Here is a 14,976-nt window from a genome sequence, read left to right as displayed (position 1 = left end):
CATAGACATCAGTATTGCAGAAGTGTCTGGTGTAGTGGTCCATATGGCATGATTTCACACATCATTTGATGTACTCGGATGTATTAAATTGACACACTATTTGTAACTGTGGACAAATAACACATTGGGTCTTATTTAACATCTCCTGTCTGACTCACTGCTGCAGCAGTGGCCTTAGCTATTAGCGGGTCCGCAAGAGAAGCATCCGGGTATTCTGTCGAGATGGTCATGGCGGAGGGTACTGCAGTTCTCAGGAGGAATCGGCCTGGAACCAAAGCAAAGGTGGGATTCCACCAATAGGGACGAATTATAGTTTAAAAAAATAGCTTATTGTGTGGTCAGAAGCTGTGTCCATGTGCAGATTTAATAGGGGAAACTCGATTAAGAGTGGGTATCTTTTGGATACGACAGTTCCCCAGCATAGGAAAGATCGGCCCAGTGACTGAAATGTCTGTTGGATACTGTACTTGTCAAATTGTGAAAATAAATTGCGAAGCCAACTTTAGCTTGGCATAGATCTGCAGTTATACTTTCTAAGCACTCGGTTTTAATCAATACTGTTTCTAATGATTACGTTCTGGCGTATAGTCGTGCGTTCTCAATGCTAGCTTGGAAGGTAGCTAGTTAGCTAGCAACTGGCTGCTAAATGCTAATGAAAGCTAGCTGATTGGATAGCAGCTTCTACTATATAGCTAGCTCTAAAGCTAACATTATTAGTTTGATATCAATGATAATACTTCATAGCCGGGTATGCTGTTGACTTGTTTATTTGATAACTTGCCATTACATTAACATTCTGTCGCTGAACTTCTAGCAAATGTTGACTACCTAACCTGTAGCATCATCTTGCTGGGGCTACCTAAATTTAACTATTTGTTTACATTGGTCATTGTCATCGAGTCAACCCTCTGACTGACAAAATGTGTTTAACTTGGACGTCTATGTAACGTCTTGACCGTCCTGTCATACTTAGGATTTCTACAACTGGCCAGATGAATCGTTTGAGGAAATGGACAGCACGCTGGCTGTACAACAGGTGGGGTGTACTAGCAGGTTCTGTTTAAAAAATGAGATCGAGTGTCTAGACCAGTGCTTCCCCACCCTGGTCCTCGGGACCCCCTGTCCTGTATGTGTTAGATGTTTCCCTGCTACAACATACGTGATTCAAATGAACCTGGCCATTATCCAACTCTGCAGAAGCCTGCTTATGACCACTTATGATTCATTTGAATTAGGTGTGTTGGAGCAAGGAAACATCTAAAACATACAGGACAGGGGTGCCCTGAGGACCAGGGTTGGGAACCACTGGTCTAGACTAAACTTCACAGAATACGAACATTGGCTTGCAAATGATCCCAAACAACATTGAAGAAAACTAAAGTTAAACATTATGCCTAACCCTAAACTCTCATATATTGCATGACATTTTGGCTAGCTTTTATATAAAAAGTTAAACAAGCTGTGGCCTTAAGGGAGGTTTGACGAGTTTTGACGAGTTATCTAGTTCGTTGTCAGTGGCTTAAGGCTTCTCTCCCTTTAGTATATTCAGCAGAACATCCGGTCCGACTGTTCCAACATTGATAAGATCCTGGAGCCACCAGAGGGACAGGATGAAGGAGTGTGGAAGTATGAGCACCTCAGGTAGGCCATCTGGGAGCAGTATGCCTTCTATTCTGAGAAAGTTGTATAGAATCAGTGTTTTAAAAACAATTTGCTTTCTCCACTTCCTTTCTGGCTCTGCAAAACAGGCAGTTCTGTCTAGAGCTGAATGGACTTGCTGTCAAGCTCCAGGTGGGTACCTGCCCACACACCAGCCAATGAAACAGCATTTTAAGTCGTCACTTTCCAATTACCATATTCAAATGCAGATATATTAATTGATACGACTGGTTGTTCGATATAGTAGGCATCAGTTTCACATTCATCTTATTATTTGAGATTAATACAAGTCACCTGGATTAAATAAAGAAAATGTTGAGATCAGGTCTGACTTTTACACTGTGGAATTTGTTTGTGTTGTCCACAGAGTGAGTGCCACCCAGACACCTGCACCCAGATGACAGCCACAGAACAGTGGATCTTCCTTTGTGCTGCCCACAAGACCCCCAAAGAGGTGGACATTAAATCATCAAGACCATTACCTACAGTGCTATTTGCCGTAAAACCATGTTGTAACAGGATTATAGGATGACAGTTAGTGACAGTTGTTGTTTTTTTTTTTCTGTTTTTGTGCAGTGTCCTGCGATTGACTACACCAGGCACACGCTGGACGGAGCTGCCTGCCTTCTCAACAGCAACAAGTATTTTCCTAGCAGGTAAGTTTTGTCATGAAACACACTTTATCATACAAACTACCAACCTATTGTAGGACTGGCATCATACCCTGCCTTTGAGCCAACCGCGGTGAGTATTATGAAGAAGCATATCATAACCTGGATTGACAATGCTGAATCACATTGTGATTTTAGCTCCACTTCTCCCTCCTCATGGGTTAAAAATCTGGTCTCTTCAGGGTGAGCATCAAAGAGTCATCTGTGGCCAAGCTGGGTTCAGTGTGTCGCCGCATATACAGGATATTCTCCCATGCCTATTTCCACCACCGCCAGATATTTGACAAGTATGAGGTACGTAGTCTCACTGTCACAGACAGTTCCAACTTTAGATACCAGAGCACTGTTACCAAGGCATTTGTGAAACATTATGTTTCCTGAGGTTTAATGACCATTTCCACAACTGTGGCAATGTATTAGAGTCTGGAAATGTTGTTTCGTAAATGTTAGCAACAGAAGAGCATGTCACACTCCTCCAAGTCTTTTTCTGAATTTGACTTTTGCTGTAGGTTCCTCCTCTTTTTCTTTCCCACTTGCTATATAATTGCGTGGTACTTAATGTATCCTTAAATATATCCTCTTATATCCTTAAAAATCTCTCTTCTTCTTTCCCCCTGTGCAGAACGAGACGTTCCTATGCCATCGGTTCACGCGCTTTGTGATGAAGTATAACCTGATGTCAAAGGACAACCTCATCGTTCCCATCCTGGAGGAGGAAGTCCAGAACACCCCCACGGCAGAGAGCGAAGCCTGAGCGTGGCCATGGTGGAGGCACACACACACACTACAGACACGAGCCCAGAACAGAACCAACCTCCTAGATAGTGCTGCCCCTGCACTGGTGTTGAGCATCATTTATCGTCATATCCACCCACATTATGGTATATGCCTCAGAGAAGTTGTTCTGTGACCCAAAGCTACAGTACAGTGGAGATCTGAGATAATTGGACAATCAGAGATTTAAGGCAAGCTAACAAGACGTCTATCCGAGGTCCGTGTGGTTCAGCTGCAGCTGCTTGACAAGCGAGGCCTATATAGCTCAATGTACTGGGACTTAAAGCCAGTTTAGACCTTCCCTATCCTTTCAGATCTGCAAGTGGGTTGTTTCTGGACTGGGACAGGCTCTCACTACTCTGTAGGGGGACCTTGCTTTCATGTTTTAAGCAGCTGGATTTGCAAACCCATGTAACCATAGCATGTGTCGTTGAGGCAAACACATGGTTGGTTTCCCTGTACATAACCCCTGCCACCCTCCCCTTTCCTCTTCATCTACCGAATACCATGTTCGTCTGGTGCTTCGGCTTTGCTTTTCCTCAATTTCTTTCTGGCTTCTGTTCTTTTCCATGTTGCTCTCAGTAAACCTTTATCCTCCTTTATCCTAAGTTATTGTGTGGGAGGATTCTTGTCTTTCCACCCCACTGTATTTTTATTTTTGATGAACAAATGTTTTGTTACTGTTGACATGCATTTTCACGATGTCTTAATAAAAATGTAAAAAGACTGTTTACCCATCTATGTGTTTTGCTGGGGGGGGTGATTGTCAGCTGAAAGGTATACAAACAAACGCAGAACGGCTAAAAGGGTAAAACTTTAATATATCAATAGTACAGGAAGAAAACATTTCCCAAAACTGAAAACACTGCAAAAGGTAGATAACACTGATTTACTCATCCCAAGGAAAGGGAGATCAATAGAAACACGTAGAACTACAAAAGGTTCCCACAAACAATAATACTTCTGTTAACCTATAAAGATATTTACAGCAGCATGACAATCTCTTGTCAAGCCTTCCTTTCATTCCCTCTATTACCATTACACTACAAACTGTCTTGTGTCCTGGAGTCAGATCTTAAACAATGTCAATAATTTGAAACTTCTACCACTGAACAGTGAAACAAGTGAACAAATATTTCCATAACATAAGAATGTGCACAGTTTGAGCCCAACTAAACTTAATTACATCATTAACAGGTGAGTATGGAGAACAGCCTCCAGCACCAGTAGTGTACAAATTGTCTAAAATGTGGCTTTTTTGTCAAATGTATATATGTATCCCTATGATCAGTTTTACACAACCTGAACTGAAGTTGAACTAACTCAATCACTTGGTTCAAGTGGATGTTTATGAAATTCACAGCCACCCTGGGGCCTTGGAGAACTCATACACCCTATAGAAAGACATCAAAACTCATCCTATTGTACAAATAAGCTTCCCCAGGCATGAACCCAATAACTGTTGTATGTCACCCATCACAAGAGGCAGGGCCCCCTATTTTGTGACACAGTAGTATTGAGAGGTCAGGTTATTCTCAGTACCGACTTACACAACTTGTGTATTTGTCCCCCTGATAAATGTTTATATCCTGCAAGTGTTTACAGGAGAGATACAGCTAACAGGAAGTATTAGGCCAACAAAGGATGAGGGGATGAACTGAGGTGCAAGTGGCAGCGGGTGGGTCACACAACAGGAAAAGCGGATGAAAACATCTCAGAGGACTGATGGGTGACAGGAAGTAAAGAGGGCCGTCAGTGTGCGTGGCTCTTCCTGGTTCCTCTGATCCCAGTCACATGCGGCTTGTTTTGCGGAGGTGACAGTCATATGTATGTGTTTCTCATCATGTGAAGGACGCATGATTAGCGTGACATTCTCTTTTAGAACCTTTCCCTTACTAAAGTGTCATACGTGAATGCGAACAAGGTGAAGTAAAATATTTATATGGCAGTGAATGCATATTGCTTGTTTTTTTTCCCAAGAACTTGTATAAAATGCGGTCTTAAAATCAAGTGATAAATACTGTATGGCTTGAAAAAAAATATATATAAAAAGAATAAACATTACAAAAGTGCCAATTCTTTACCTCTACTCTATATTCCTGGTTATGGGGAAAGGGTTAGAGGGATGTGGGTGTACAGTAAGTGTGTGTGTGTGTTTACAGTTTCTGTCGGTGTCTCTCTCTGCTCTGATCACATACAGGTAACCTCTGCTGCGCCATCGTCTTGTTCAAAGCCCCCCTCTTCCAAATGGGAGAGGGCACTGGGATACCCTCCTCCAAACACAGGGAAGCCCCCAATACCCCCTGATGTAGGGGAGAGCTCCTCTGGGGCGGTGCTGCCCACCCCGCGACTCACAGATCTCGTGGAAACATCACGCTGCATGGAGGCTGTGGCATCCTGTAAGGAACATCCAAGAAACGTTTCAAACCGAGTCACCCATCACACACCCATGTCGTTCATCCAATGTCCAACAGGTGGCAGTGTGGCCCAATTAAAAGTATTACGATCTCAAGCGCTGTGATGTCCTCCAATACTTTTACAGCCACAGCTCACCTGGTTCTTCTGGGAAGCTGCCTGCATCTTGACGGGTCTCTGCAGGAACACCACCTGCTTGGTGGCCAGGTTACCATCACTGAAGAACCACAAAGAACAAACGTAGTTAGTCACAGAGTGTGTGTGGTACCAGCATTTCTGTGTATATGCGTGTGTGTGTGTTACCTGTCATGGCGGATGATAGGAGTGGGAAGCACACAGGTAAGAAGCCAGCCAAACTCAGCGAGAGTGTGAAGGAGGGGTCCATAGTCAGTCTTCACGTTGGAACCCTGCACATTGGGCAGTAAGACATCTGTCTCTTTAGTGGTACACCCCAGGTACACAATGGGAAAGAGGTCAGTTTAAGATCAGTCTCTTTCAAACACACACAGACATTGCTGACCTCGATCACAGTCCACTGCTCCACGACGATGGTGTCATTGGCTGGAGGTGAAGTGCTCCTCTCCTCATAGACAAACAGACCTTCCAGAGACCTGGGCACTGGGTCACCTGACACATGCCACATCATTGCATAATCAACAAGTATCTATTTTCACATTTCCAAATATCTCTCTACATTTTTGCATATCTGTAGTAGGTAACATGGAAATACACCGAGCACCAGATTTCTTCACAATGGGAGGAGGAGAACGATTCTATGATTTTACACGGGGGGGGGGGGGGGGGGTCGTGTCACGGAAAGTGTGTCATTGAGATGACAATGAACTAGTTACAGTCCTTTGGATGTAGGATGTGTGTGCCTGCCCGAGTGCACGTGTCTGTGTGTGTTCTACATTTCCAGATCTCTACAAATGATGTGAATTTTTACAGCTGCCAGTCTAGAGGAAGTGAGTTCACGAGGTTGGAAGGAGAGCTCCAAATATAGCCACAGTGAAAGAGAGGGGGAGGGGCTCAGGCAAACAGGAAGTGACTGTAAAACAGAATTTTCTGGGAACACAAAAATTGATATACTGGTAGAGTTAGAGAAAGAGAGTGGGAGAGAAACAGATGTGGATTTGAACGATGATAAGGACAAACAATGTTCTTAATCTCTCGTTCTTTCTCCCTCCCTTCCTCTCTTCTCTAATCCCATCCTGTCATCAGTAATAGGGTGTTTTCTAACTATGACCCTAGTAGACCCTAGTGACCCTAGGATAGTTGTGACCTCTCATAGAAGGCTGCAGTGGGACTATACAGACTGTTCTGAAAGGAGATTACTACTATTCATATCAGTACAGGACTCTACACAAACTTAAAACATCTGGGATCTTAGCTCTGACAACATATCACACATCAACCTGACTGGCTGTACCTCTGGGTGTGTCCCAGTAAACAAAAGAGTCCACCAATGACCAGCCCTTGCGGTAGTAGGCGGCGGTTAGCTCCAGCCAATCAGCCTCCAGCGCACTGACCACCTGGCCCTTCCTGGAGACGCGCATGGAAAGTGCCCCCTGGTGGTACTGACAGGCCAGGGAGTCCAGCGGGGCGCAGCCTGGTGCCCAGGAATGGAAGAACACCAGCAACCGTAGGTCTGGACGGAGAGAAGGATAGAGAGGGGGAAGAGGGGAGGGAAGGAGAAGGAGGGAAGGACATGAGGGCAGAGAGACAGAGAAGAAAGATGGCCATGGAACAAAGAGAAGAAGGTTAAAACAATACTGGCCTGAACAACAGCATCCAAGAGGAACTCATACTGTTCAAAGAGTATTATTGTTTGGTAGCAGACAGTGTCTTAGTGTGTGACGTGCTGTGTTCTATGTAGGCTAGGTCAGCCTGGGTTGAGGAGCAGGCAGGCAGAGTGATAGTAGTGCTGCAGAGCCCCGGGGCAGCTTGTCACTCTCATCCCCACCACACGGGCTTCAAGCCAAACACGCCGACAAGGCCGAGGGAGGAGACGGAGAGAGGGATACCCGGGAGGAGAGACGAAGAGAAGGAAGGGGTTAGTCCAGTGAAGAGGTCTCACCAGGGCTGTAGGTGTTCTCCTCCAGGTCTCCGTCTCCAGGGGGGGTGCGCGGAGGGGAGCGTGGGGGGGAACGGCAGCCCCTCCTGGGGCTGGGCACCCGGCCGTTGCTGCCCCCTCCTCCTCCTCCAGCCTGCTGGAGAACCGAGCCCACAAACCTCACCCCGCCACGTGCGCTGCTGTTGACCTGCAAACAGGCATGCACAGATCAGGAGGCAGCTAGGGGGAGGGGGCTTGCGTCGGACGAGTTCAGTGACTATACGACGGCGTCTGTGCCATTAGGGGTAAGTCAGTCTATGACATGTTCCGGGGTGCTGCAGTGTGGTGTGCAGGACTGACCCTGTCGATAAGCGCCCTCACAATGTCTCCCGTCAAAGACTCTCCTGGGAGGGGCCACTCCTCCACTCTCAGCACTGGGACACTGTGGCACATGGACACCGCATGCTTACTGGACACAGACACACACACACACACAAACACACACGGGTTAGCTCACTGGCTGGTCTCACGCTACAGAGGCCTGTCCATCCAGCTGGGTAGTTCTCAACAGGCTGTATGCAGACAGAAAACATATGAAATTTTAATGGGCCCAGCATGAGAGGACAACTGCTGTCTAAGCATGACATACATAAGGATAAAAAAGGATACATAAGAGTGTAGACATACAGAACTGTTCCTCTGGTGGAAGCCAGTTAGCAGTTAGAACATGTTGGCCCACACCAATAAGAAGAGAGATTATGATTCTTCTATTATTTTGAGAGTAGATAGTTCTGATATGGTATGTTTTCCATTTTATCAGTGGAATGTACAATACTGAAGGTCACAGCGGGCACACAGGAGAGGAGGCGGAGACGCCCCATTGGCCCAGGTAACAAAACTCCTGTTGTCAGGGTACATTTCTACCCAATGGCAGGCGTCGGCTCACCCCATTGGCAGACCCCACCAAAACATCCTCTCTAGGACCCCCCAAATCCCCCCATCCCGTCTCCTTACACAGCCGTCTGACAGTCTGACCGTCTGACCTCCTACTGATCCTGCATTAAATATGCATCTCCTCTTATTAATCATTCAGCTATTTACTAGAGTGGGAGGGCCGCTGACATGCAGAGCTCCAATCAGAGAGGAGTGGAGGAGGGCTGTGGGAGTTCTTGTTGTGTCTGACTGCAGCACCTGGGTCATGGTGCTGTAGGGGATTGTTGTGTTGCCAGGCCACGTGCAGGCGTGTCATGCCTGTGCGTGTGTGTGTTTATGGGGCTTCCTCTCATGTCTGTGAGACATGGGGGGGGGGAATCACCTGGGCCGAGGTCGTGCCAGGATGGCCCGATACAGCAGGCTGAAGGGCAGCGAGCGCGTGCGTCCGACGGAGAGGATGATGGGATGCAGGGCTGTCAGGACGTAGCCCTGGGTGTAGTAGGGCTGCAGGGCCTGGGGCAGCTCACACAGGGAGGCCACGTACTGCACGGTAGGACGACTGCCTGGAGGAGGGAGGGAGGAGGAGGAGGGAGGAAGGGGAGGAGGAGGGGAGGAGGGAGGAAGGGGAGGAGGGGAGGAAGGGAGGAAGAGGGAGGAAGGGGAGGAGGGAGGGATGAGGAGGGAAGGAGGAAGGGGAGGAGGAGGGAAGGAGGGGAGGAGAGAGGGAAGGAGGAGGGAGGAAGGGGAGGAGGAGGGAGGAAGGAGGTGAAGAGGGAAGAAGGAAGGAGGGAAGAATGAAGGAGGGAGGAAGGAAGGAGGGGAGGAAGAGTGAGGAAGGGAGAAAGGAGGGAGGGGAGGAGGATGAGAGGAGGAGGGAGAGAGAGAGATGCATTAGGTCTAGGTTATTGGGTGACTCACTGTGATAAGGTGTTATCCCTGTAATGTGCCTTGTGCACACTGCATTGTGGATTAGAGTACAGTGGAAAAATCTATGCCCTGCTTTTTAGTCGCCCTGGATAAAAGCATCGGCTAAATGAATAAAATGTCAAAAGGCAAATATTTACACAGGGCCATTTGCACCCTTCCTCCTCAGTCAGTCCTCTAATGACTTCACCATCCCCATTCCCCTGGGGAGAGGGGAAATCCCACAGACACACAACACAAACAACAACGAGAACGTTTTGGTTGTCACAGAGGAATGTGAATGATAGAGTAGCGGCCTTCTCACGGCGACACGGCACAGCAGCGTTACACCAGATAGACAGGGACTCCAAGCACAGCAACGTTACACCAGCCAGACAGGGACTCCAAGCACAGCAGCGTTACACCAGCCAGACAGGGACTCCAAGCACAGCAGCGTTACACCAGACAGACAGGGACTCCAAGCACAGCAGCGTTACACCAGCCAGACAGGGACTCCAAGCATAGCAGCGTTACACCAGCCAGACAGGGACTCCAAGCACAGCAGCGTTACACCAGACAGACAGGGACTCCAAGCACAGCAGCGTTACACCAGCCAGACAGGGACTCCAAGCACAGCAGGCTGCTGAGGCCTCCTTCTTGGGTAACCACTCAACCCCGCCCAGGGCTGCTCCTAATGAGAGGGATACACCACCATCACCACCAGGCTATTTATACCAGCCGCAGCTCCAACAGTCACAAACACAGTCCAGACTACACCCCCTTATCTAATCCCCCCAGCACTTTCTCCTCTGGTTTAGAAACAATTGATCCTTCTATTCTGCAGATCTACAAAACAGAACTCGGTGTCTAGGGGTCAAGTGGACAGGCTGATGTTGTGTTGTTTTTCCTTCACACGGTGACTTTCTCACTGATCTGCCAACCCATTCCTGCCATCATTACCTTACTTCTTCAGTCTAACGGAGTGGCTGTTCACTGTAGGGCTGGCTCTGGGCCACACATAGACGCTTTACAGTCAAACACAAACATTTGTAGTCTTAACACGCATACTGCACATGGGTTCACATCAACAAAATAGGAGCCGTGTGAACTCAAGGGGACAAACACCCCATCACACTGGCACACTGTTCTTGGACAGCAACACACACTAAGCCCATTCCAGCACAACCGAATGTACACAATGCATGTTTACAAATACAATCATACTCCGCTGCACCACATTCTCACAACCGGGAAAATCCGAACAGATTGTTTCCCTGGATTTCATGTGAATTTGACGGCCTGATTTGGCTTCAAGGTCTGGAATGCTGGCTGGCGGACATGGATTCTAATCCGAGGTCCACATCCGTCACTCTGGGATGTCTAGACCAGTGGGTGGTTAGGGAGGACTGTGGGCAGACTGGCAAGGCCGACCAGAGTGCCCAAGCAGCATGTCCTCTGTGCTACAGAGAGAAGCTGAGATATCGGTCCAACAGGAACACAGCCGCCTCAAACCAATCCTCTCCAAAAGATCCTTCAGATCAACCTTGGAGGGAGTTCTCACCTGAGTGTGTGTGAAAATAATGAGACATTCCAGGCCATAGCTCTCCAGAGGATCACAACGCCAGAGAACTCAGAAACAGGCCTTAAGTGTCACACACACACGTCTCTGGTCCAGGCTTTTGTCCCTCTCCTGCTCCCCAAAACACCCCCCCCCCTCCCTCACCATCCCAGTGCCCGCCCTGTTAATGCACACACTGAGCCCTCTGTTCGTTGTTATGTGGGAGAAAAGGCGAGGACAGGAGGAGGGGTGCAAATCGGGGGGGGGGGAGGTGCGAAGGAGAAGCTGTGTAAAAAAAGGGAGGCAAAGGAAGAGAGAGAGGGGGGGATGCTGTGGAGACAGAGCAAGTAAAAGAAAGAAGAGGGGGCGAAGGATTGAGATACCAAGAAGGAAGGAGGGGAGAATGTGGTTACAAGAGAGTTTATGAGCCAGAAAGCTCATGTGTGAAAGGGAGAGCTTGTAAGAGCCACTGGCAACCGTCGAATAGAAGGAGGGAGGGGAAGAAAAATTCAAGGACTGACAGAGAAAGAGAGAAGGTGGAGCTATGATCCAGACATAGCATACAGTGTTACACAAACGGGAGGGCATGAGAAGGTTGAGATGGAGGTACTAGAGCTCTCACTGTATCAGATCATTTTAATATGCTTATAGAGGCACTTAGTCTGTTCGGTTGTTGCTCTGTCTGTTAGCACATCATTAGATTACATTAGCACAACATTAGGCAGTCACGCCAATCAAGCTGCTTTGAACTCCCCAGAAATGTTATTAAGGCCAACCAGATTGATTCTCCACACCGTATTAAGCCACCCGGCCAGGTCTGCCCTTGTACTGTCCCATAAAAAAAATAATAGAAACTCACGATAATCTGACACAATCCTGTGTTTGCAGATTACCGGGATGAACGAATACACTAGATTGAGGCCCTCTGTTTTTCAGTTGTAGAATGTAGATCAGTCGAAGACTCGGCAGAGAAGTAATCAGGAGTTGCATCCATCAGAGGTAAACAACCTTGGAGAGAATGACATTAACCAAGCAAAGCGGGGAGGAGGGAGTGTACGTTCATCCCCCAATCCTTTCATCCCTCCCGTTCATCCGTTTATATTCACAAAACCAGTCATCTCTATGTATCTATCATTCTCTGTGCATCCATCTTTTCCTGTGGCCATTAACATAGGCTCTCCATCCATCCATCCAGCCATGCCCCCCCCCCCCTCCTCCTGTTTTTCCCCTCCACCCTGCACTCTCCTCTGTGACTCTCCAGAGGGCCCCGGTCTGGACTCAGCCCCCCTCAGAGGGCCCAGCTCTGGCCCGGTTCCCCCCTCACTGACACAGCAGCACAGAGCCCAACTCGGACTAATCAGCGTGGGGAGGCACTAGCCATTAGTCTTTGATGTGCTGCCTCTGGCCTCGGCTTCCGTCCCACAGCAGGCAGCCAGGAGTAATGGTGCTTTAAAAGGAGGCCAAGCCACTAAGCAGGGCCACTGCTACCAAAGGCTGAGGGGAGATGGGGAGGATGGAGGAGGGGATGAGGGGGCATTGAGCAGTGAGGGTGGAGGGGGGGTGGGGACGGATGGGTATACATGTGCGTCCCAGAAAGATTCCCTTATTTGGGGAAAGGTGAAAGGGAACATGACGTGGATGACTCCCCTGGCTAGTAGAAGTAAAGCAGGGAACAGGGAAACTAATCTGTAGTGGGGAAGTGTTTAGGGACAATCTTCATAATCTGTCTATTTGCCTCTTCGTCACAGTCCAACATCTGGCTCTGGAGGGTGGGGGGTTATCTGAAAAGATCTAATGGAACGGAAACCATGTCAGTCCTGTGTTTGAGTGAGTGCGAGTGTGTGTGTGGGAGAGAGAGAGAGAGCAAGTGAGTGTGTGTGTCTTGCTGTGTGTGAAAGAAACTAAAGTATTCTGATCTACCTCTCAGGCATCTGCAGTCCAGGTGCTCCTCAGGAATGGAACACACTGACAGTTATTTATGCTTAAAATCACTCCCTCAAAATGAACGCAAAGTTCTATTCTCTCAAGCACATTCATTATGACACCTATGCAAGGTGTTTGTCTAAGTGAGCAGCAACCAGGCCCATGGTTTGTTAACGAACAAAAGAACCCAGTGCTCTGCTGTGCTTAAAACCAGCTCACGTAATGGATAGACATGTCCAATCACATCACAGTGCCCATCCAGGGTGCCAACTCAGCACAGAGAGGTGGCTCACCAGGGGGGAGCTAGGCTGGGGAGGCAAATAGGCCAGGCCAGCCTTTCAAACCCCCCATTCTGGCTCATATCTTGAAAAACAGGATCATCGATGAACAGCACTGTTCATCACTGATCAGTGATCAGTAATCAGATCAATCACTGTCCCCAACAAGTCATAGCAGTCTATGTCCAAGACACAAGCCCACTGGATACAGGAGTCCATTATGATTAGTTCAGTTCTTCCAGTCTAACACTGGTAGTTGGTTAAATACCTAACTATGCCACATGGGCTGTTTACATGGTGGGCTTCCATTCAACAACTTAATCACCATATCCTTCCAAATGGGTCACACTGTCCCCCTCGTCAAAAGAGCTCGACTCCTCCTGTCATCTGGATTACTCTGAAAATGCACTGCCACTTGACAGCCATAGCTGATTGAGATTATCAAATATAGCTATGTAACAGCAGGTGTCTCTGTGGGGAAGTGGGGATTTTTGTTATCACGCTTGAGCATTCTGAATTGCTCACACACACACACACACACACACACACACACACACACACACACACTCACAATGCAGGGTCACATGGGAAGGGGAAATAGGAAAACTCCCCTGACCCATTTCTGGATAGAATAAAATGACAGCACTGTTGCTAGGACAGTTCAGAAGACCCCAGCCTCTTTCTGCCGAGGGTACACAGTGTAAGAAGTTTAAATTTAATGACTGTCATGAATTCACGGTTTAGTTGGTTAGTATGTAACCAACTACACAACTTCAATAAATTTGGTGTTTTTAAGAAAACGTACAAGTACAAAGTCTCAAAGTAGTCTACACTGGAACATATGAAAACCTAATTAGTTTTGGGACTAAATGCGGGTCAGTCAATGGTTCACCCTTCATGTGATTTTGTTATGTTTTCGCATTGTCTTGCAATCATGCAAGATAATGACAGAGCCTACCTTCCATACTGAAGTCGAGTAGCACATATTCGTACACCGTATCTGTTTTGGTTTCAACTTGTGGTCTCTTCAAAGTGGAGTATATTTTCCCTGGGCTGCTGTCCTCTGGGTCCTCGAGCTTCCGCAGCCCGCAGCCCATTGTGGCGGGATGTCCAGCTCACACAGCTCGATCACGGGAAGAGTTCTCCGTTATGAACAGCCTCGCTCCTGATGTGAAGTTAACGGGATTGCTCCATCCCGAGCTCAATAGTTAATCCCTTGGAATGACCCAACATAACCTCTGCACACTGCAATAACGCTATTCCTCAATTATCCGATGGTCTCAGAGTTTATGCTACTGAGAGCGTAGATTATCTTCATTGGATCCTTGATCCTACCGCCGAGTGTGTGGAGCGTGGAGCTGATTGCTAAGGGAAAAGAAAAAAAACTCGCGGAAAGTTATGATCACTTTCCCCCGTGGCGCGTGCTGTTACTTTGTTGCAAATAATAGTTTAATTAAATATTACTACGTGTCACTATGTTGTTCGATGGAATCATACACGGAAAATGTACAGGAACAAATCTGTGAGACCCGAAGCCTACATAAAGGAACGCAAAGCGTGGCTTCTCGCTAGAGACAGAAAAAATGGGAGGAACGTGGGCGAGCTGATTTAGGGAGCAACATCTGACAGAGGAAGCGGTGGCTGCATGGAGAGAGGAAGGTGTGAATAAAAGTCTCATGCAGTCTGTCACCATTCAGAATCATCTCAAATATGATTGTTTCATGTTCAGAGAGTTACAAGTCTTTGTATTGTTACCGTTACAAATATGTATAATATGCATGAATAAAGACGACAGCTGACCTGTTCAAA

At 47.5% G+C, this 14,976-nt stretch overlaps 2 protein-coding genes across 2 annotated transcripts; one reads left to right on the top strand and one right to left on the bottom strand.

Annotated features, from left to right (window-relative positions):
- Nucleotides 1–149: 149 nt before the first annotated feature.
- Nucleotides 150–3,835, top strand: mob4 (MOB family member 4, phocein). Its single transcript, XM_084689259.1, has 8 exons — nt 150–282; nt 974–1,036; nt 1,541–1,641; nt 1,749–1,791; nt 2,027–2,113; nt 2,236–2,315; nt 2,513–2,624; nt 2,953–3,835. Exons 1-8 carry the CDS (start codon nt 223–225, stop codon nt 3,082–3,084), a joined length of 678 nt encoding a protein of 225 aa, XP_084545385.1. The 5' UTR covers nt 150–222; the 3' UTR covers nt 3,085–3,835.
- A 70-nt stretch (nt 3,836–3,905) lies between these two features.
- Nucleotides 3,906–14,756, bottom strand: rftn2 (raftlin family member 2). Its single transcript, XM_084688129.1, has 9 exons — nt 14,126–14,756; nt 8,888–9,068; nt 7,933–8,041; nt 7,597–7,780; nt 6,949–7,167; nt 6,040–6,146; nt 5,823–5,926; nt 5,658–5,736; nt 3,906–5,501 (listed from the first exon to the last, which is right to left on the bottom strand). Exons 1-9 carry the CDS (start codon nt 14,262–14,264, stop codon nt 5,295–5,297), a joined length of 1,329 nt encoding a protein of 442 aa, XP_084544255.1. The 5' UTR covers nt 14,265–14,756; the 3' UTR covers nt 3,906–5,294.
- Nucleotides 14,757–14,976: the final 220 nt, after the last annotated feature.

Source organism: Hypomesus nipponensis, chromosome 23 (assembly GCF_054491055.1).
Source record: "Hypomesus nipponensis isolate SF chromosome 23, ASM5449105v1, whole genome shotgun sequence".
Lineage (NCBI taxonomy): Eukaryota > Metazoa > Chordata > Actinopteri > Osmeriformes > Osmeridae > Hypomesus > Hypomesus nipponensis.
This window is presented reverse-complemented; position numbering and strand designations above follow the sequence as displayed.

What these genes read in the sequence shown, in the direction of transcription:
- rftn2 (XM_084688129.1), bottom strand. Translation starts at nt 14,264, where the DNA reads ATGGGCTGCGGGCTGCGGAAGCTCGAGGACCCAGAGGACAGCAGCCCA. An exon ending in TGAGGGCGCTTATCGACAGG is followed by an intron (nt 7,781 to 7,932) that starts GTCAGTCCTGCA and finishes GCCTGTTTGCAG; the next exon opens with GTCAACAGCAGCGCACGTGG. An exon ending in CCTATCATCCGCCATGACAG is followed by an intron (nt 5,737 to 5,822) that starts GTAACACACACA and finishes GTGGTTCTTCAG; the next exon opens with TGATGGTAACCTGGCCACCA.
- mob4 (XM_084689259.1), top strand. Translation starts at nt 223, where the DNA reads ATGGTCATGGCGGAGGGTACTGCAGTTCTCAGGAGGAATCGGCCTGGA. An exon ending in GGCCTGGAACCAAAGCAAAG is followed by an intron (nt 283 to 973) that starts GTGGGATTCCAC and finishes TGTCATACTTAG; the next exon opens with GATTTCTACAACTGGCCAGA. An exon ending in CCCACAAGACCCCCAAAGAG is followed by an intron (nt 2,114 to 2,235) that starts GTGGACATTAAA and finishes GTTTTTGTGCAG; the next exon opens with TGTCCTGCGATTGACTACAC.